This window comes from Sprattus sprattus, assembly GCF_963457725.1.
Source record: "Sprattus sprattus genome assembly, chromosome: 9".
Classification (NCBI taxonomy): Eukaryota; Metazoa; Chordata; class Actinopteri; order Clupeiformes; family Clupeidae; genus Sprattus; species Sprattus sprattus.
In genome coordinates, this window is record NC_137928.1 from 23,913,799 (window position 1) to 23,937,147 (window position 23,349).

The following is a 23,349-nucleotide window of genomic DNA, read 5'->3' on the forward strand; positions in this document are numbered from 1 at the left end:
ATCAATCCATAGTTTTTCGTGCAAAACTGACATGTGGGTTGTGTATGAGTTTAAATGAATTGGAGAAGAATGTAGATAAGTAAATGGATAAAAGCCAATGTGCAAGGCGAGGAACTATTGCTGTAAGAGAATAAAGGGACTGATTTTACATAATGTAAAGGAAAGCCTTCAGTCCAAAACACAGTAGGTGTACAGTGCCATGGATTCTAATTAGTCCGTGTTGTCTGTCTACATCCATCTCTTTGACTTTTTTGGTAATTGTTTGCAGCAAGTTAATTATGTAAAGGAAGTCATGCAGTCAGGCATATTTGTTAAGGTCAAAGTTTCACTCTCTCTCTTGCTTCCTGTGTGTTTCTTTCCCGTTTAGGCTTATTCATTAATTATAATGTCTTTGTATGCCACCCAAAGGGGGTCCTGCTGGTCTTAGCTCCCTCCTGTAGTGAAGCACAGCTTCTGTTTTAACACTCTCTTTTCATTTTTAATGGACCCCTTTGCATATCATGGTGGTCAACTAATGAAAGCCTTCCTGTTATGGTTAGTATGGAAGTTTTTGTGACCCTCACAGCTGATGATGGCAGAACTCCGTTGTGTTGAGCAGTATTTGTGGTCCGTAGTAATAGCCGGCAGGGTGGAGCTGCATCCTGTGGAGGGAAGCAGAGCAGTAGGACCACTGGGGAAGTAAGGGCACATCCTGTCTGTAGGAAGGACGGAGAGGGTGGGGAGAGACGGTGCTGATTTCCCCTCCGGAAGCTTGGGTTTCCATCACCCCATTGCATGTGATAGATAGGGCCTCCAAAAAAGATAAAAGCTGTTGTTCTTCTACATCAGTCTTTGCATTGTGCCTACGCTTATATATGCTGTGACATGCAGGCAGCTGATTGACGACAGTGGAACTTTGCTCTCCTGAGAATGCTTGGTGGTATGTATGTGCCACCAGGGGTAAATGATCTATTTGCAGGAGAGAGCCTCATCCTGAGAGTGTTTCTGTTCCACTGCACCTAGGAAGAGCATGTGTCCTGAAGCATGACCGAGTGCCAGGCCACACTAGACACACACACACACACACACACACACACACACACACACATACACACACACATATTCACACACACACACACACACACACACACACACACACATATATACATACACACACATTCACACGCACACACACACACATTCACACGCACAGATCCACTCATGTGCTCCTCAGCAATTCAAAACCTGGCAGCCCACTGGTGTGTGGAGAAGGAAATAAATGATGAAGCCCTTCTACCCCAAGACAACCATATGTCCTGACTCTATACACCAGCGTGTCTGTTTTCCGGGGTATATATAGAGTATGTTTGCCCTCCCGGTGTGCCTGCGTCCTTGAGATGTGGCATAGTCTGGATAATTGACCAGAGAGTAAACAACACCTGGTGTTTGCCAGGGTGACACTAATAAGTTCAGCCTGTGGAATGCCCAGTGTTACAGATGACTTGATTACCTACAGGATTTAACGGCCAGTTTTGTATCTATAACTAGTGTATTCATCAACTAATGGAATTTTTTTTCTCTCTGTCCTTCAGGCTCTGGCTGCTAATGCAGGAACAGGGTTCGCTGTGGCCGAGCCCCAGGTGGCCATGTTCTGCGGGAAGCTGAACATGCACGTGAACATCCAGACTGGCCGCTGGGAACCAGACCCTTCCGGAACCAAGAGTTGCGCTGGTACCAAAGAGGGCGTGCTTCAGTACTGTCAGGAGGTGAGACTGCAGTTCACGCTGTATTTTAAAATTATGCTAATCTACATGTTCGCACAAGAGTCAGTAGGCCCACAAAGAAGCTTTTCGTCAGATAAACACATGTAAATGCCTGTGCTGGTTTCTCTTCCCCCCTAGTCTTACACACCTTCACTCATCTCTATATTCTTCACCACATTATGTGTGTTGCCATTATTTGACATGAGATGCGCCCCTGCTAGAAGAGCTAATCCATTTTATTGTGCATTTCTGATGGCATTTCCAGAGAAGTTAAATTGTGTGTAACTTCACACCTGACAGGATACCATTTAAAGATTATTCTGGATGCATTTCTCTCTCTCCCTTCCTCCCTCCCGCTCCCACTCTCTCTCTCTCTCCCTCCCACCCTCTCTCTCTCTCTCTCTCTCTCCCTCCCTCTCTCTTTCTCTCTCTCTTCCTCCCCCCTCTCTCTCTCCCTCCCCCTCTCCCCCCCTCTCTCTCCATCTCTCTCTCTCTGTTCTTCCTCTCCCAGATGTACCCTGAGTTGCAGATCACAAATGTGGTGGAAGCTAACCAGGCCATCAAGATTGAGAACTGGTGCAAGAAGGACCAGAAGAAACAGTGCAAGGGTCATTCCCACGATGTGGTCCCCTACAAATGCCTAGGTAATAATAACGTGTGTGTATGTATATACTTATGAAAGTGGTAGAACCAGCATGTATTTTATCTGATAATGCAAATATGCATTTTTTGCTGATGTTGAAGCTGTTCGATAGCTAATACCTCTGAGAGAGAATGGAAATAGGGTGGATAGAAAGCCATTTATGAGAAGCAAAAATGATGGTGTGGTTAAGCACAACATTTAGCTGTAAGGCAGAGAGGGAGGGAGAGAGTGAAAAAAAGTGAGAAGGGAGTGGATGACACTGCAGAGCTGAGAAGTAAATTCTGCTGGCTTTACTGCCGCTGGTCTCTGGTCGCTGACCATGGCCACAGAGTCATCTGGGCTGTATGAACTGTCAGAGCTGGTAAACTCCTGTTCCCTGTGCAGCAGAACAGACACATTAAGCATGGGTGACTCTTCTCCATGGCAACAGGGAATAATTTGAGCTTCCCTGTCTGTTTTCCCGTTTCCATCCCTTCTCTCTTTTATTTTCTTACCAATGATATAAAGCAGTCCTGCATTTGCTTGACAATTTTCACAGTACGTAGTAGTCCAGTCCTTCGTACTCAACATTTTGTGATGTTAAAAGCAGAATACACTTTTCCTGTTTTCTTGTTCAATTTGTCCTCCCCAGCCCACTCTTGTCCTCTCCTTTCATCTTTTCCCTTGTTCATTCTGTCTGATTGAGTTGTGGCGCTGAGTTAGGGGATGAGAAAGCCATTAGCGCTGTCATTGGACTGTGAAATGGGCTGACAAGCGGAGGCTACCAGAGAAGGCAGGTTTTTTTTTTCTTTTTTTCCTTTTTACATTTTTTTCGCCGCAGGTTTTGAAGTAGGGACGGAGGCAGAGCTGAAAAGGTACAGCAAAATGCTGATGCTACTCTTCGACAAGTGGAACCAGAGTAGTTTGGCCGGCTGTGATTGATAGACTGTCATAAGCACAGAGCACTTTTGCCTAGCTAGTTGTCCCAGTACCCACCGTGACAAGATAAATGCTTTAGATTTTACATTTCACAGATGCCGCTCGTTTAGTTTGCACTCTGAGTCTGAGAGGCTAATTTCATTTTTCTTCTAATTGTTTTTGTGATTTCCTGTTCTAAAACCATTCAAGGTCCTGAGCATAGTAAACCTGCTGAAAAGCAGACTGCATCTGCAGCTCTGGCCATCTCTCTTTTGTGCCCTGTGTTTGTGGCTGGGCCTGTTATCAGTGATGGTAAAGATCATTCATAATCAAGCTCTGTTATGCAATTAGAGCACTACCCCCCCCCCCCCCCCTGTTTGCAATTAAGCAGAATTACTGCATGTTCCCGCTCCCCATTGTCATTACCCTCTAGTTTCTAAAATAGTCTTCAGATATGAGAAATGATTTTGTGTTTATTTTATGATGTGCTATATTGATCTCTGGCTGATATATTTGATTCCTCATTGGGATTTCAAACTTACTCTGTCATGGTGTCTAAGAAAGCCAGAGAAGCACAGATGCACAGACAGAGGCATCCAATGACTCCTTAAAGTCTTGGTGAGAGTAGAGCACCAGTGGTGATAATGGAATCTGTCTGCTAAGAATAAGTGACCACGGGTCAAAACTGAAACTCCGGCCAAATGTTCAGCGAAAGCCAATCATGGGAACATTCCCTGCAAAGCTTCAGTCTGGCTCACATGAAAGGCTATTGGGTAAGATTTGTGTCATCAATACCAGTCGTTTTGAGATGTCTGTAAAAGTGTGTTGAATATCCCAATCTACTGGGGAATTCCGACACAGCCTGGTCAGTCTTGTTTAATCAGGTGTCTACATGGCAACATGGCTGTGTGAAAAGTTACAATCTGTTAATGATTGAGGTGAGGAATTCCTGAAGCGAAAGAAGCTCGGAGGAGTAATACAGAGGAAATGGTTCACCATGCGAAGTGTTCACATGTGCCGGACAATCTAATAATAATTTACTCTAAATATAATGAGGCCATTTTGAAATAGATTTATTCATTCTGGGGTTTTAAGAAACTTTTTTTAGTTATTAAGTAATTTATTTAGTAACTTATTTCCAGTGTTGCCGGTAACGCGTTACTTAGTACCGTGCTACTCTAATTTGACCACTTTTTTCAGTAACGAGTAATTTAACGCGTTAATATTTTCAAACCAGTTATCAGATTAAAGTTACTTGTCAAAGTCACTGTGCGTTACTATTTTGTCATTAATAGTAACATACATATTTGATTGATTCTTGCATCTCTGGGAGTGAAGTCATGTAGTCTATGCGACAATTAAGTGACATTTTCAGCATGAGAGTCGCGTCACGCGTATATACATAGCATCATATATGTCTATGCAGAGCACTGCTGAAGTCAAGCCTGATGGCTATCTAACTAGCGTGCGAACTAAGCTATCGCTTGGTATGATAACTAACTATGTAGTTGAGAAAACATCCCCAAACAATTATTGTTCATGATGACAACTAGTATTATTAAAAATTTGTTAATGCTAAAATCAATCAAATGTTAATGTTACAGTCAAAATGTTAAAGGCGCCCGAGGCAACATTAGAGGCTTGAGACTCGAATAATAAACGTTCAATTTCTAGTTTTTTACACGTAGTAAGTTTCAATAACACCATACCATTACATATCGACATTCAAGGAGCAAAGATGAGATGTTGTTGTGTGGTAAGAACTGATAGAAAATCTCGCTTCCAGCGCCGCCGGTGGGGAGAGTCAATTTTTTCAAATCTTTCGATTTTTTGGTGGCACCCATATATAAAGGGCTACGCTCTTGCGGCTAGTTTTAGCACTCTTTTTAACGCCCAAAGTATCAAATAATGATGCAAATGTGCTAATATGGTGAAGTAAATGTAAATATCATAAAGATTGTCTTATCCAGAATATTTCCATTTTGATGCCCTACTGTTGCTTTGGGCTCCTTTAATGTTACCGCTGGTAAAATTGCACGCTAGCTAGCGATAGCAAACGTCAGCTATTTACCAGGAGCTTAACATCTGTATCAATGATGAACACAACCTGGCGATCTAATATAAAGCTATAGCATTACATCAGGACCATCATTTTACAAGCAAGTTATCGCTACAGTGACTGTGAAATACTTTACTGTATTGTTATGTAGACCATCCTAGCTAGCTAGCCAGATACCTCTCTCCTCTAACAAATAAGAATAAAGAATCTTTGCTATCTTACACAATTGCTTTTTAGGAGATCCGTTATTAACGACTACAGGTGCTCTAACAACCTCTAACAGGTGCTCAAAACATACGTTTTTATTGCTGCTGTCATGTCTAATTATTACATAGGACTGGGTATTAGATAGGTCTGTTATCAAATAATTCCTCAGTTCTGTCTTTAAAACAAGTGCCCTCACACTTACATTTTGGTTGATTTTGTTTTATTTAAGTGATTTTGGAGTAAGAAAATGTGAGTTTTAAGTTGTAGAAATGAAGAACAGACAAACGATCATCATCAAGTTATATGAAATAAATTAAAATCTTCATTAATCCAGGCTCAGTTTGCCACGTTTAAAGAATCTTTGCCCAAAGAATCTGGCAGTTTCTGAGAACAGAACAGACTTGGAGAGACGACACAGAAAGACAGGATGGGATGCCAACAAGGGAGGATATTGAGATTTTAGTACAATCAGGCCTTTATCAAATTTTCACATTCAGTCGGGCCATCCTATTGTGACGCTCCCAAAAAAATGCAGAAGGGTGATCATTTCAAGCCCACTAGTATGAGGATGACCCCTGTCGGGAATATTCTCCACAGAATGATGCCATGCTCAAATGAATTGCTGTATTTGAGTGTTTTATTTATAACTATCAATAATGACCCTGTTCTTTTCAGTTCTCCATACAGTCCCTGTGATGGGGGGGGGGGGGGGGGGTTACCCTTTTTTAAGGGCAGATCAATGGCCATCCAAAATTCCTGTGAACGTCCTGTTTATTGGTATATTCAATAGTAGTTTTGCACAATTCCAAACTGATAGCTTGCTAGATAGCCTTTGCCTGTTCCAACTTGTTAAAAAGGTAAGCAAGCTACAGTACGTTAGCATATTATGCTATCTTACACATTTGCTTTTTAGGAGATTATTTATTAACAACGACTACAGGTGCTCTAACAACCTTACACACATAAGTTTTATTGCTGCAGTCATGTCTAAATTATACATAGGTCGGGGTATTGGCAAAGTCCGTTATCAAATTATTCCTCAGTTCTGTCTTAAAAACAAGTGCCCTCATACTTACATTTAGGTTGATTTTGTTTTATTTGAGTGATTTTGGAACACTAGCAACCTTGATTTGCACAATAACTGTTGAGGGGAAAAAAATTGTCCATAGAATTCACAATTGTGCCACTTTCAATTGTATTTGTCTTGTTCTTCTCCTTTTCTGCACTGTATAGGAGCGACCCCCATGAAGTTGTTGGAAGTAACTAAGTAACTTTTACTTAAAGAACATTTACTTTTTACTTTTACTTGAGTAGATTTTTAGATGGGTAACTTTACTTGTAATTAAGTAAAATTTCTTTTACTTGAGTGTAATATTTCAGTACTTTTTACACCTCTGCAGTTATGGTTCATGACAACTAGTATTAATACAAATGTGTTAATGTTAAAATCAAAATGTTAATGTTACGTCTGAAAAATTGCACGTTAGCTAGCGATAGCAAACACCAACCAGTTACCAGGAGCTTAACACACTGTGTCAAAGTTGAACGAAACCTTGCGACCTAATACAAAGCCATAGCATTGCATCAGGATCATCATTTTACAAGCTATCGCTACGTTATGGCTACACTGCTACAGTGACTCTGAAATCTAGTCTACAATGCCGTGCTGGTTGCATTTAATGTGGTTGTGAGTAGGGGCGGCACGTCCATAAGGGCGATTGGGGCGACGCACTGCCTATGGGAAAAGGGGGGTGGGAAAAATAATAATAAAAAAAAAATCCTAATGTATAAATACAATTTCCTTGTAAATCGCTTTGGATTAATGCGTCTGCTAAATGTAAATGTAAATTTCATATTTTTTTTCTGTCGGATTCTACCACTAGACCGTCTGATATGCCTTTGAATGTCATTGTACAATCAGGTAACAGCCAGGCTGTCAAGGCAAAAGTCGTGCTTCAAATGGCCCCGCCCCCTCTGGGTGATTTCGGGTGAAACGAGAATTGCCCCAGACCCCTCACATTGACTCCCATGTTAAATCCATTTTTTTCATAAAAAAGAGCTCTCAATGCGATGGCACCTGTTCAGTACAACAACTCCAACCGCTCTTTGACAGAAACTGCTTTTTAGTCAGCGTACTAGATAAATTGATCAAAAAAACAATTAGGACTTCCTAGACCAAATGTATCCATTCAACAGGTTTCTACAAAGGGAGGGAAATTGGAATGAAAGAAAATCGCGGTCGTGAAGTGGCTAACGCTGTCTGTATTTCTATATACCACTGTCACTTTTCATAGGTTTCACAGTGTGAGCTAACTATGAATTATTTTTTATGTGATGACTTCATGTGTCCTGTTTAGCTATGTTACATCATACAACATTTTAGACGTGTGAATAATGAAAAAGTGGGATCATTTAATGTGGAGCCACATCATTTTTGCTTATGAAGGCTCCTGAATGTAACTTTCTTCCATAGTGTTCCACCTGTAACTTTCTACTCTAGCTATGTAGAAAGAGGGGAAATATTACTGTTGGTTGCTGCCAATAGTGGACAAAAAGGTATTGCTGTATGAGTAAATCGGCTAACTTAACGTACCTACTGAATGGGTCGCCTTAATCATTATCAAAAACATTGCCCCCCCTGAGAATTTTTTCAGGAGCCGCCACTGGTTCTGGGGTTGTGGGGTTTCTTATTTTTTGATTGAGACCTGTATGCTTTTGCTTCGATAATTGCTGTGTCCCCTTCGTTGTTGATCTTAATATTTTGAAAATCACATATTCAATTATATGCTGCACCTCAAGGCACCTTTGTTTAGTAACTAATTACTTTTGATATACAGTAACTGGTGAAGTAATTAAATGACCTTTAAAAGAAGTAACTAGTAACTGTAACTAAGTACTTATTTTCAGTAACTTGCCCAACATTGCTTATTTCAGTGATCTCAATCACTTATCTTGCCATTGGCCAATTATTGATTCTTCATATAGCTGTGGGCTCAAGGCTCAGTGGGAGACAACCTACCCTGCTGCCTGGCTGCTAATCTCATCCCCAATCCCCCAGCGTGGAGCCACTGGGCTCAAGGGGAGGAGAGCGTGCTGTGCTGCCTCATGGCTGCAGTGAGTCGAGTAGCGTCCATCCCTGCAGACTGATGGTTGAGAGACTGGTACTGATGGAAAAGGGTCAGAGGGAGTGGTAGAGGAGCAGAGTTGGAAGGGCGTTTGACATTGGACTATGTGGCTGAAGGGGAGACCTGAAGAGGAAGTATAGAATAGAATAGAAAAGCCTTTATTGTCATTGTATTTGCATACAACGAAATTTGGAATAAGAGTGAGAGATGAGGTCGAGCTGCACAGCCAGTAGACACTGGACCATAGTCTGTCTGCCTACCTGCTACAGGGGTCCTGACAACAACCTGAACCCTAAACAAAATAAGACCTTTGTGAACTAGCAACAGAGAGGACAGACAGGACAATAGAGGAGGAGACTGTGTGGAGACGTCCCTCTCACATTTAATATCAGCTCAAGACTCAAGACTGGTCATATTTTGCTTGTCCACAGCTGACTTTAATTCACACAGGGAATATTGTCATTAGCACTGCTATCTATACGGGAGAGGTTTTTGCAATTCGAAATCATACTAAGACAAATCTTTTACATGGTGGCCAAGTCTGATTTTGTCATTGTAACAGACGTGGTTGTTGTTGTGATGACCCCTATTTCTGTGGAAGGTCTGTGTTGGAGTGCTCTGCATAGTTGTGTGGGTCTGGAGTGTGTGGATTTGTCTGTCTGGATGTGTGTGTGTGTGTGGGTGTGCTTATGTGACCGCGTTATGTGTTTGCTTTTGTGGGGGTGAAGGGGGGACAAGCAGCTGTCCGCTCTGCTATTTGCAACTCCCTTCTCTTTCTCTAAACCCTCTCATTTTCCAGAACACTGCCTTCTCTATCGCTGTCTCGCTCTCTTTCTTTCCTCTCCCTCCTTGTCTTCCTCTTTTACGCCATGCCTGAGGTAAGCTTTATGGCAGGCAGCTAAATAAGCAGTTATGAGAGCCATCATCTGTACCTCCATTGCACATGTCATCACCCTGCAGACATCTCTGGCTCTTTGTTTGGACGTGTGTGTTAGTAGACGCTCATGCTTGACCTCTACTGACCCCAACACCATATGCTGAGGGGATCAACAACCATATCTCATATACCAGGCGCTTGATGAAATGTGAAGTATTATGGATGTGGCTCATTTCACATGGGTGAATATTTATATCATCAGAATGGTCCAATTTCCTTAGACTTTAAGGGGGTGATGACCCTGGACCTGCTAGCTGCACTGGTAGTGTTGTATTGGCCACAAAGATAAGGTTGAGGAATGCCACTCTCACACTTGCAGTTCTGCCCACTGTTAACTGAGTATGTCTGTGTGCTCAGATCCCTGGGACAAGACCAGCTATCCATGTGTCACTTGCCCACTTTATAATACTGCTGGAAGGAAGATCAAAGTATCAGATGGCCATGAATTATAAATGATGCCAGGTTTTTGCCTTCTGTCATTAAATATTCTCTTTTTAGGATGGGGTGGAGGTGTGGGGGGTCCACATCCACCACAGAGCCTCTATTCTGTTTTTTGTTGTTGTTGTTGTTCCTGACATCTTGTTCTCTCTGTTTATTCTGTTCTAGTGGGGGACTTTGTGAGCGATGTCCTCCTGGTCCCTGAGAAGTGCAAGTTCTTCCACAAAGAGCGCATGGACATGTGCGTTAGTCACCAGCAGTGGCACGGAGTGGCCAAGGAGGTGAGATAACGACCAGACCACAATGAGCAGGGCAAACACCATGACTCACAGACAAAAGAAAACATGGCAGGGGCGTGAACTCTGAATGGAATGTGCCAGCATGAGAGAATCGAAGTGGTCATTTTTAGGCCGCAGTTTTTCTCTGACCACTTTTTCGAGATTGTTGCACTCTTACATCACACACACCAGACAGCAGATGTTTCTGAACAGACTGGTTTAAATGGTAACTGTCACAAAGTGGGTAGGATCAGGTCCCCTATGATGTGTGGAAAGTGCCCTGGGTTTAACACTGCATAAATGAAGCCATCCATTCTCTGACGCTCTCTCTCTCTCTCTCTCTCTCTCTCGCTATCTCTCTCTCTCTCTATGAGTGCCTGTGGCCATAGAAGCTGTCACATTGCAGGCTGTAGTCAGATTAGCCATAATGCAGCTAATCCCCAGGCCCGTCCCACCTTTCAGGCCACAGCCTACCAAACACGCACACAAAATACACAGCAGCTATGCCTTCGGCTCAGCACGACTTACTCTTTCATACGGCTTAATTTCTTCTACACATACACATACACTAAAACCACAAGACGCACAATAAAATGAGAGCTAAACTACCTCATTGACGTCTACGACTATTTCAATTAATTAAGCATGCGTTCAGGATTGTCTGTCCAACTCCATCTCTGTGCCCATATTATGTGAGCCGATCGAAAGCAGTGACTCACACACCCAGTCTGGAGCATCTAGATAGTGAAGTTCGGAAGACGATGTCTGTATCTGTCTGTTTCAATCTCTGTCTCATTCCTCACTCTAACATCCGTCTCCGTGTGGTCCCCCCTTTCTCAGGCCTGCCTCAAGGGGACCATGATGTTGCACAGCTATGGCATGCTGCTGCCCTGTGGCATTGATAAGTTCCACGGGACCGAGTATGTGTGCTGCCCCTCCAGCCGCCCTGAGGAGCCCGCCCTGCCCGCCCTGCCCGCTGAGGTAGAGGGGGATGAGGATGAAGAGGAGATTGAGGTGGAGGAGCCTCAGGAGGATAATGATCTGGCCTTGGAGGAGAGGTCAGTGTTTGTGCGTGTGTGTGTGTGTGTGTGTGTGTGTGTGTGTGTGTTCGTGTCAGCTAACAGCTGTTGTATATGTGTGATGAATTACGGGACCATCTGGCTACTGTCCTGTGAGGGCTGCTCTTCCATTTCCATCACACAGAGTAGCGTAACCTGAGTAGTGCCCACCACTCTAAAATCACTTCCCCCTCTCTTTGTTTCCACCCTTTGTCATGCAGTGAGGCCCCAGCTAATGAGCAGCCCACACAGAGGGAGGACATAGTTGAGGACGAGCAGGAGGAGGAGGATGATGGTGATGATGATGATGACGACGACTATCACTACGTTTATGAGGATGAGGAGGATGACCGTGAGAGCATGGAGAAGAAAGAGAAGACTGATGATGATGTCGAAGAAGAAGATGATGACGAGGTTGAAGAAAACATTCAGATTAAAACTCAGGAGAATGTTAAGGGTAAGGACAGTGGGTTTATTTTACAGAACCTTTTAAACAATGACATGAGTCAGGAGCAAGCACCAGATTGATTCCTTTTTTTCAGCAATTAGTATATGTTTTTCATTGCTATCTGAAAGTAAGACGCGTACCAGGCATCAAATGTAACTACATGACACATTAAAAGGCTTTAGAATGAACCAGATATGACCTTTAACAGTCATATAGTCAGTATTAGAATCATCTTGGCCCCAAACCTAGCCTAGTTTTTGAATGGTTGAGTGGAGAAGTGGCAGTGTTGAGTGCTGCCCCTGCTGGTGGGAGGCTATAACTGCTGTCCTCTGGCAGCCGTGTGCTCCCTGGAGGCTGAGACGGGCCCCTGCCGTGCATCCATGCCCCGCTGGGCCTTCGACATGCGCCAGAGGAAGTGCATGCGCTTCATCTACGGAGGCTGTGCCGGCAACCGCAACAATTTCGACTCCGAGGAGTACTGCATGGCTGTGTGCAAGCGCCTGAGTAAGTTCGCTGCCATGGATTTCTGACATGCTCCTCTACCCCCTATCTCTCTATCTATATATATATATAAATACAAGTGCATCTAAAAAATGAATATCCCAAAATTGTATTTAAAAAGTGACACCTTCATAGTTATTCTAGAATCATTACACATAAAGTGGCATGTTTCAAACCTTGTTTGATTTAATCTTGATGATTACAGCTCACAGCTCATGGAAAAAATGCAGTTTCTCAAAATATTAAGAGTAAAACATTTACAATACAGAAATGTCAACCTCTTTAAAAGTAGAGTTTATGAACTCAATACTTGGTCAGGGCTGTTTTTGCACAAACTACTGCATCAATGCGACGTGGCAGGGAGGCAATCAGCTCAGGTTGCTTTGATAGCGGCCTTCAGCTCGTATGTATTGTTGAGGCTGGTGGATCTCATTATCCTCTTGACAATATCGCATAGATTCTCTATGGGGTTCAGGTCAGGCGAATCAAGAACAGTAATACTATGGGCAGAAAACCAGTTACCAGTCATTTTGGCACTGTGGGCAGGTGCCAAGTCCTGCTGGAAAAGGAAATCAGCATCTCTATAAAGCTTGTCACCAGACGGAAGCATGAAGTGCTCTAAAATCTACTGGTAGATGGCTGCATTGACTCTGGACTTGATAAAACACAGTGGACCAACACCAGCAGATGACATGGCACCCCAAATCATTACTGACTGTGGAAATCAAGCAACTTGGATTCTGTGCCTCTCCACTATTCCTCCAGACTCTGGGACCTTGATTTCCAAATGAAATGCAACATTTACTTTCATCTGAAAAGAGGACTTTGGATCACTGAGCAACGTCCAGTTCTTTTTCTCTTTCGCCCAGGTAAGACGATCCTGACGTTGTCTCTGTTTCAGGAGTGGTTTACCAATAGGAATGCGACCCTTGTAGCCCATTTCCTGGACACGTCTGTGCGTGGTGACTCTTGATACACTGACTCCAGCCTCAGTCCACTCCTTGTGAAGCTCCCCGAAGTTCTTGAATCGACATGGCTTCACAATCCTATCAAGGCTGCGGTCCTCCCTGTTGCTTGTGCACCTTTACCTACCACACTTTTCCCTTCCAGTCAACTTTCCATGAATATGCTGTGATACAGCACTCTGCAAACACCCATCCCTTTCAGCAATGACTCATGGAGGGGGTCAATGAGTGTCTTCTAGACAACTGTCAAGTCAGCAGTCTTCCCCATTAATGTGGTTGTGTGTTCTGAACCAGACTGAGAGATTGAAGGCTCAGGAAATCTTTGCAGGTGTTTTGAGTTAATTAGCTGATTAGACCTCTTCTCAGGTTGACATTTCTGTATTTTAAATTCTTGATTCTAATATTTTGAGGTACTGGATTTTATATTTATACAAGCTGTAAGCCATAATCATCAAGATTAAAACAAAAAGGCTTGAAACATGCCACTTTAAGTGTAATGATTCTAGAATATATTATGGTGTCACTTTTGAATTAAATTACGGAACTTTTCCACAATATATATATATTTTTTTAGATGTACATATATACGTACACAAACATACAGTATCTATATACTGTATATACATACATATAACCTTCTCTCTCCTTACACCATGCACAATGTGCTTGTATAAATCCGTATAAACAGTCGGAGAAGACATCACATATCTTCCTAAAGATTTGTTGCCCTTCTTGTTCCTTTACCCCACACGAGCCTGAACTACCCACCACAGCTTACTGTTTTCTGCAAACCCATGCACACTTTTTCCTGGCCTAAGGACCCCTTGTCTCTGTCTGCTTGCCTCCATGTTCAGCTCCCTCTTTACCTGCACTGTCCTCTGTCATGTTCTGCCTGCTAGAAGCGCTGTGTCTGCCAAAGAGCCTTTACGTTTCAAGTTGCTTCTGGAAGGATCTGTGATGGCACTGTAGTCGATTACAACATCTGTTTTCAGCAGCTCAGCATCAAACTAATTGGAGTTTACTGGTTAAGATGCAGAAGCAGTTGAATCAGCAGGATTTTTGAGACTGAAGAGCAGTTCCTAAGATGGCCCATTTGTCCTCTGTGTGGGATGGGAATGTCATCTGGCTGTCTATCAGAGCGGATCATGGTTGCCTTTTAAAGTGCTAAGCTTGCAGAGCAACTAGGAAATAATCTCTTCTCGCATTACCCCTTGCCTTGGAGAATCAGAGGCACCTTGTGTTTTCCTCTCTCTTTCATCTTCCAGATCTTCTCTCTGTAAGACAAAGAAGATTCTTTGTGTCAGAGAGACTGCTGCTTTGCTGCCTCAACTTCTGTCTCTGTCCGTTTGCCTTCTTTCCTCGTTTGTGCTTTTAGACAGCTGTCTGTTCGTTGCAAGCTCTCCATCTCACTATTCCACTTTTGCGTGTGTGTGTGTGTGTGTGTGTGTGTGTGTGTGTGTGTGTGTGTGTGTGTGTGTGTGTGTGTGTGTGTGTGTGTGTGTGTGCAGTTACACCCCCCACACCACAGCCTACCGATGACGTGGACGTGTACTTCGAGACGCCAGCCGACGACAAGGAGCACAGCCGCTTCCAGAAGGCCAAGGAGCAGCTGGAGATCCGCCACCGCAACCGCATGGAGAGGGTGAGGGCCGGAGATGTCTCGCAGAGACTGTCTTAGTGGTCCATTGGGGTGTTTTCAACACACATTTACATCCTCTGTCTCTGTCTCCGTAGGTGAGGAAGGAATGGGAGGAGGCTGAGCGTCAGGCTAAGAACCTGCCCAAGGGTGAGAGGCAGACCCTTATCCAGGTGAGCCACAAACAGCCCCCTCTATCAACAAACAAAACCTCCATCCACAAACAAAAGCTGCATAGAGAGCCATCATCCCTGTCTGATTGCTTGGGTATAAGGAGCCATTATTATTCATGACTGAGGAAAACACTTCTTCCCCTGTCTCTCCCATTTCTGCCCCTCTTGCCCCCCTTCCCATGTGCTGTGCAGCACTTCCAGGCCATGGTGGAGTCTCTGGAGGAGGAGGCAGCCAGTGAAAAGCAGCAGCTGGTGGAGACACACCTGGCACGCGTGGAGGCCATGCTGAATGACCGCCGCCGCCTAGCTCTGGAGAACTACTTGGCTGCCCTGCAGGCCGACCCACCAAAGGTAAGAACCAGAGCTCCAGCAAGGTCCTGGTGCCTGGCCCTGGGCACTCACTCAGTTGGATGGGCATGGCTGGAAGCCCAGCCTGACGAGGAAGCACTATAGTTGGTTTGTTAGGCAAAACAAACCTAAATATATATATTTCATTTGTTTTGTGGATTCAGTACAGTTAGCATAGTGTCACTAAAAATTTCATAATTCATATTTCTGGTAATTTAATTCTCTCTCTATTCATTTCGGATACTGCTGTCTACTTGCATATACAGGATCAAGGTCAGCATTTGTAACAGTGAAGCCTAAAAAGGTGACAGCCTGCCAGGTCTGCAGGGGATATTTAAAATAAATCACCATGATGAATTGAGCTGCGTCTGTACTCTCCCCTCAGGCACTTTGGAAAATCACTTTTTCATTATCCCCCCCATGTCATTTTTTAACTGATCCTCTCAGTAGCACACAGCCCAACCTGTCCTGCCTGCAAAGTATGGCCATGTAACACTCCTCTGCACACCCCTCTCTTTCTTCTCTCAGCCCCACCGCATTCTGGCGGCCCTGAAGAGGTATGTGCGTGCCGAGAATAAGGATCGCCAGCACACCATCCGGCATTACCAGCACGTCCTGGCTGTGGACCCAGAGAAGGCTGCCCAGATGAAGTCCCAGGTACGCCCATGTAATAACACACATTTCCCCTCAGTAATGATTGGCTCTCATTATGGCGGGGGGGGGGGACCCCAACTTCGGATGGACATGTATGTATGTTTACCACCTTGAAACGGCAGAGTTCAGTGTGAAATTCCATCTGCAGTTGAGTGCTGACTTAACCCAGTGTGTGGAATTCAGTGACTATATAAACCACATGCAGGGCGGGGAGCAAAGTACAGCGCTATTAGGCTAGAAGCTGTGGGTGGGCTAGCATGACTAGACAAGAAGCATGCGGCAGATTAGTATAGCACAGTTCTTGTGTAATGCTACTGAGCACCAGTGTTAGAGATTTGATCAGATGGCCTCTCGACTCTTGATCCCTTGGTACACTAGATGAACTTGACACTCAGCTAATCTGAGTGACAATGAACCACCTTGGGTTGGTGCAGGAGTAATGTTAGGGAGACCGGGATGAACACATTAAGACAGAAATGGATTGTTGTGAAAATTTTAATGTCTATGCAAAGCCATGGGAAGAACCCCCCGATGGCTTATCTCATTTGTCGAGTGCTTTGCATTAGGGATGTTCCGGTTAATCTGGATTTAAATGAAGATTACACTCTTCAGTTTGCTGCCATTGAAGCTTGAGTACATTAACATTGTCAACAAAAACATATGCATCTCTCTCTTCCATGTGCAGCTTGAGAAGAAAAGAAACAAATTGCATGGTGTGAGAGTAAGTGTGTGTGTGTGTGTGTGTGTGTGTGTGTGTGTGTGTGTGTGTGTGTGTGTGTGTGTGTGTGTGTGTGTGTGTGTGCTGGGTGGAGCCTCCCTTCTGTTTTTTGGAAAGGCATATTATTGCCATCTGTTGCTGGCTTTGAGAAACTACACGGCTGCTGTAAGCAGTGCATAGCAGGGTGTGATTGTTTAAAAAAAAGATTTTCTAATGTGCCAGAATCCGGACTAGATTTTCTGATTCCTATCTCGTTTCCTGCTTCACAGAAAGTAGGGCAGTTAAATTAGGTATTTTGGTTTAGCTTGGGGAAAAGTATTAAAATAAGGATACGGCTTAAAGGACTGATGACTCGTAATGCTGTTATCGTACAGATAATGAAATATCATTGTAATCATCCCTTCAGGTTTCTTTTATTGGACCTCGCGGTTATCGCCATCCTGCAGTGTCTTATAGTCTACAAAGTGAATTGATTTCTCAATCTCCATGTGTTTTCCCAAGGTGATGACACATCTGCGTGTGATCGAAGAGAGGATGAATCAGAGCCTGTCTCTGCTCTACAAAGTCCCCTACGTTGCCGATGAGATCCAGGATGAAATTGGTAGGTGGCACTGATGATGGGGCCTGAAGGCTTAATGGAGTTCAGAGAGAATAATTAGAACTATGACATTTCTAGATGGAAAATCGGTTGTATTCTGAATATCAGTCAAGTTCCACTGCTCCACTCGCTGGGGACATTTTCAGAGCAAGCCAAAGTGGGCTACACAATTTTCTGACTTTGGGAGGTTGGGACATTTTTTTACACCCAGTTATGGATAGAGGGCATAATTCCATTATGAAAATCTATAGCTCCACTGCTGTTCCTGTGAATCAATTAGCAGAGCAGCAGCTGGAGACTAAATGAAGCCCCGTTTCCTCCTCTCCCTTGCCTAAGTGAGGTTGAGGGCAGCCTGGCACTGTGCGTGTCTCAGCAGAGATGCCTTTATCCCAACCGCACAGAGCCCCTCCACACAACATTCAGTGCAATTAAACCGAAACAAGCTGCGCTGCTGCTGCTGCTGCTGCTGCAACAACCACCCCAGCCAGTCTCTGTCTCTGTCTCTGTCTCTGGGGCCTGAGGTTCATTTGAGAGGGAGTGAGCTGCCAAAACTACTGTCTTCGTTTCTCACTCTCTTTCCATCTCGCTTTCTTCTGTTAGAAAAGAAACTGTGAGGTTGAGGGAACTCTAGATTAAAGAGACATGGAGGCTCTGACAGAACTGGGTCATGTCTATTTCATACCACAGGAGAGAGAGGGGAAATTATGTAGAGTTTTTGGAAGAAAGTAGTTGTTCATATCATATACTATGACTATGAGAACCTGTTGTTATATTTCAAGAGATATTTTGGCAGGTTATGAAAGGGTATCGGGGAGAAAGATGTTTGTAATTGTCATTTCAAATAATCTGGTAACTGTTTAGTCTGCTTATGAAAGACTTATCCTTTCTTTTCCTCCTTCTCTCTTTCTCACTCTCCTCCTTTCTCTCTCTCCTTCTCTCTGACTGGCTTCCTCTTGCTCTCCTCATTTCCTGGACCCCTAGATGAACTGCTTCAAGAGCAGAAGGCTGACATGGACCAGTTCCTGTCCTCCATCTCCGAGTCTCAGCCAGATGTGACCATGTCATCGGAGGAGAGTGTGGAGGTCCCCACCTTTGATAGCAAGCCCTTCCGACCCTTCCAGGTCAACTCTCTGGGGTCCCATCCTGAGCCAGAGGGTGAGTTGTTTGTCTGAGGCTGGGGATGATGCCCATACATTGTTGGTTCTGTCACAGCTGACAGAAAGGGTGAACCGTTCACCTTCTTTTAGAGTTCATTATTATTTCAGACAGTTGCACATATAACCACAACTGATAGTCATGAACCCTTTTGAGGTAAACATAGGCAGGGTTATCCCCCTCTGTCTGACAGACCATGCAGATATTCCAAAGGCAAGCAAATGTACTTCAGTTCATGGTGCGAAATAGCCAGAAAAACCAGGAGCTGATCTAGATAGATGCAGGGCAATGCATGGAAGTATATTTTTGAGCCACCTTAGCATCATGCCCAGCCATTTAGCACCATGGAGTCAAATTAAACAAAGCTTGTTTGAAGTATGTCACACCAGACATGGTTAACCGTTTTCATTCAGCGTCCGTCAGACATAGTTGTGAGTATACCGTATCCCAAACTTTACAGTACCACCCAATGTAATTATTCCAGGTGCCATAAAAGTCGCCTTTAAAACAGAAATATGGGATTCATGGACAACGAGCTCAAATGTTAGTTGTCCAAAGTCCATGGATTATATGAGCATTCATTGCTCTAACATGCCAGTATTTAAGAAGATGTACTGTACAAAACTGTACAAAAAATGTATACGAAGCTATAGTTCAATGAATGATTTTGGCTGTTTTTGCTAACACCACATTTTACAAACACATGGACAGTTGAGGAAATAATCCACTATATTTCTGAACATTTTGTTTTCAAAACCCTGTTAAGCAGGTTTTTCTGCCTGTAGCCATGGACACTTGGCAGTTTCTCTCCTCTGATAGTGTGGGGGAACTGCTGGTCTCTTAGGACAAGTCAGGTAATGGTAGAGCTGGGAGCAGAGAGAGCCATGAGCTGTAATGTTTGCTAAGAGGGGCACTAAGTGTGCAGAGATCTGCTGGCTTGTGGAAGGGAGCCATGGGCCTGTTCTTGTCGGAGCTAACATGAGTCCCAGTGGCTTTGCCTGTAACACGACATCATTTAAGGTTCAACTAAAATCACAAGGCCCCTAGGCTCTGGTGCCTAGCTGGGGCCAACTGCTTTGAAAATGGCCCTCTCACATCGCAATACTCCATTTTCTCAGCCTGTTCCCCGTGTCCACGCCGAGTAGAAGAGCTTTGAAAAAAACACACAGAGGGGAACAAAGTGAAACCCTGACTGCCAGCGGGGGAAATGTAGGCTGGTGTTTATCAGAACATCACAAGCAGAGCATGAAACAAACATTAATGCCCTAAAGGACTTTGATTCCAGCAAGCCCACACTGAAATCCCCCCCCCCCCCCCCCCTCTCTCTTTTTGGGTTATCTTTTTACCTTTGTTTTCCGGAAGCTGCCCTGTAGGACTTATCTTCAGTCATTTGGCACAGCTTGACAAAACTGCCTTCTTCTTTGCTCACCTGAGTTTCTCTTTTTTCTTCTCTCTTCTTCCCCCCCATTTTTTTCTCTTCGTTTGCTCACTCTCAATGCCTAGGTGATCTGTCTGAACCCCCTCGTGCCTTCAAGAAAGGTTGGTGGCTTTGCTGCTTCTCTTCTTTTTTCCTCCCATCCCGTTTGTCACCTGTGCCTCTCCACTGCCTCTCAAAATGGCTCTTTTTATGTTGTGGTGTCATCAACTTCCTCATACCCCTCTTTGCTCTCCTCCCTCTCCCATGTTTTGTCTAGTTAGCCTCCTGTGATGCCTCACATGCTCACTCATTCGTACAGTCATTCATCGGGTGGGGGGGGTTCGTTTCTATTAAATGTGACGAGAGGAAAAAAATTGCAGTAGATTACTGGCTCAAGGTTAGAAATCCAGCTCACTGCACTCGGTATAGGCCTGAGGGTTGGATAAGCCTGAGGGTTGCTTTCCAGGCTTCTGTCCTCAGCTTCTCACTTCATTTTCTGCCGTGTTTTATCTAATTATTACTGCCCCAGTCCTGCCCCGCTTCCCTACCTAGATAGAACTCCTTTAAATGAGCCGGCCCTGTTGGAGGGCTGCACGATTTCATTGACCTGAAGCCAAGTTTAAGCTGGTCCAATTTGTTTCCTGCAGTGCTGAAGCACAACCCTTTGACTTATCCTGGTTTTTCCTGTGTGAGTGGAAATCCATGGGAAACCTGCTGATTCCTAGTTAGACTTTTCTTTTTCTTCTTGGGAAATCTGCTCTCATCTATAAATCCAGAACCTTACTATAGTAGATGTGTGTGTTTTCGCTTGTGTGTTTAAAAAAGTCGGCTTGATTAAGACTGCATTTTTCTTTTCGGGGTGAATTGTGAATTAGTGGTCATCAAAGGTGTCCTATTTTCATCTTCATTATTGGTAGTATTTGTAGGAGTAAAGGTTTATGCATTGCAGAACAGTAGCATCCATTTTTATCATGACTAAGAGGAAGATTTGGAAAAGTTGCCCTGATAAATAGCAATGTATTGTAACAACCCAGACCACCATGCAATATTGGTATTAAAACAAGCTCATGTACAGATCCAAGGACCCCTGTGTGAGTCGGTGAGTGTGTGCTGTTGGTTTTACAATGCTGCTAGGCCTTGTGCAGGAGGACTGTGGCCTGGACCTTTGATTTTTCAAAACAGATTAATGGATCCTGCGTTATGAATGAAGGCCTCAGCTTGATGAGCACATTTATGGATTCACAAAAAGAAACAAATGATATCTACAAATATTTGATATCTCAATGCATATTTTGTTCAATTCGAGACTTTTCTAGGAGGTTTTAGTCTCTGTGTGTCTGTGCGTCCGGCACATTCACTTATAAATACACAGGATGCCACTTGCACCTCAGCTTGACAGCTGGCAGTCAGAAAACGATATTTGTGCGTGTGTGACTGAGTTCTGGTGATCCCCACAGGTTCTGGCATGTCTGGGCTAAATGGACTGATCGGCGCAGAAGAGAGAATCATCAACAGCAAGGGAAGCAAGGGGAGCGACAAAGTGGTGAGTGCTTTTCCTTTCCCGCCCGCCTGCCTGCCCGTCGTGGCGTCTGCAACACCGTTGGTCAGACACGCCAGCCCGTCTTACCTCTGGTGTCACCTCTTACTCCTGCACCCATTTTTCTGCATCTGAGAGCTGGCTAAGTCAATTAAATTGAAATACTAATCTGACACCCAACTCCAATGAAACCACTGCAAGGAGAAACAAAATAACCCACACAGTGTGCTTGTTCTATCACATTCAAACGCTTTACGATTGATCTAAATCTTGGCACTAGGTTGTCCTCCTGCGCCCTATGGGTTAAGCTTTTAATGAGTTAAATGGCTCCTGGAGCCATGGGCCGCTGTGTTCGCTGGAATGACCTCCTCTCTCAGAATTTCTGTGGTCTTGTTTCTAAAGCCCAGCAGCCATTTGCATGTTTCTGTGCCCAAATGCTTGTTGAGGGTAGTTGAATGACGGGCAAAAATTATTGTAATTTGCATGCTGTGAGTGAGTGTGTGTGTAAATGAATGTGTGTGTGTGTTTGCTTGTATGTGTGTTGTTGATGCAGCATATTTTTGTCAGCATGTCAGCATTTACCTTGTCACAAGTCACACAAGCATTGGTAGAAGCATCCGAGCGGCTAAATGCTGAATCCTGTGCAGTAAAATGGGTGGCAAGATTCATATTTATTTAAAAAATGGTTTTCCCCGTCTCACAGTATCACAGTTGTTGTTGTTAGTCACCTATTTTTAGTCTTAAAGATATTTCATAGCTTAGTTAAAAAGTGTTTCATTAAGTCAATGATACAAACAGTTCATTTCAGACCTCCAGTGAGAAGGGAGAAAAAATGTAAACATTTTCAATAGCCCCTTCTCTCTTTCTCTCTCTCTCTCTCTCTCTCTCTTTCTCTCTCTGTAATTCACGACAGTTTAACATCTCTTACAACCGTTTTTTTGCAAATCTGCCCATGTATCCTACTCAAAGGGAAGAAAAAGCACAATTTGATGTCACCTAAACCAACAACACTCATATCTCATATACTCACATGCACACACACGCACACACACACACGCACACACACACGCACACACACACACACACACACACAGACACACACACACATGCATTTACTTACTTTGACAAGTTTAACTTGGCCTGCCCTGTCTGTGTCGACAGGTGATTGATGAGACTCTGGATGTTAAAGAAGTGATTTACAGTGCAGAGAAAATCAGCGTTATGCATGATGATGAGATGGTGAGTACAGTGCCCCCCAGTGGTCTCTCTTGGGAACTGCAGACAGATTTGTGTTTTTAGAGTTAATGGGGGAATCCTGCTTGTGTCCTCTGCTGGCGCCGTGTACCAGCCACGGCTTGAGCAGACAAGACGGCAACTTGCACCCTCATTACCACAAGTTTTCCATCATGGTTCAAATGTCTGACTGCCTTTTCACTGCATGTGTTTGTGAGTGTTGATATGTAGATGTTTGTTTGTGAGTGTATGTGTGTGTGTTTTTGTTTTCCTTATTTGGGTCTGTTGTGGATGGATGTGGTTATGAGTTAATTTCCTCTATACGTGTGTTCCACATCTGTTTTTATGCTAACAACCTTTGTGCGTCAAAGAACAGGCATGGCAATAGGTCTCGCCTGACATCATATGTTTGAAGGAATATAACGTCATATGTAATTATCAGTATATCAGTGTAAGGTTAAAAAATAAAATAGTAAGTCAACGATGTCCATATAAAACCAAAGACTGCTGCATGCTTAACTTTCTTAGTGTTGTCTGTCATGCATGTGTAAAAATGGCTGTGTTTATATTATAAAACATGTT

General features: G+C 43.8%; 1 protein-coding gene across 2 annotated transcripts in view; it reads left to right on the plus strand.

Moving 5' to 3' along the window:
* aplp2 (amyloid beta (A4) precursor-like protein 2) overlaps positions 1-23,349 on the plus strand; it is a 44,028-nt gene that overhangs the window by 18,207 nt on the left and 2,472 nt on the right. The window contains exons 2-15 of one of the 2 annotated variants that reach the window (XM_080845244.1): positions 1,572-1,745; positions 2,254-2,386; positions 10,217-10,329; positions 11,167-11,384; positions 11,606-11,841; positions 12,169-12,336; positions 14,807-14,940; positions 15,033-15,107; positions 15,300-15,458; positions 15,984-16,112; positions 17,329-17,428; positions 18,407-18,580; positions 21,455-21,540; positions 22,696-22,773. In XM_080845244.1, coding sequence (XP_080701370.1) covers positions 1,572-1,745; positions 2,254-2,386; positions 10,217-10,329; positions 11,167-11,384; positions 11,606-11,841; positions 12,169-12,336; positions 14,807-14,940; positions 15,033-15,107; positions 15,300-15,458; positions 15,984-16,112; positions 17,329-17,428; positions 18,407-18,580; positions 21,455-21,540; positions 22,696-22,773 — 1,977 coding nt within the window. The remainder of the gene's footprint in view (positions 1-1,571; positions 1,746-2,253; positions 2,387-10,216; positions 10,330-11,166; positions 11,385-11,605; positions 11,842-12,168; positions 12,337-14,806; positions 14,941-15,032; positions 15,108-15,299; positions 15,459-15,983; positions 16,113-17,328; positions 17,429-18,406; positions 18,581-21,454; positions 21,541-22,695; positions 22,774-23,349) is intronic. The other variant, XM_080845245.1, reaches the window with a different exon arrangement.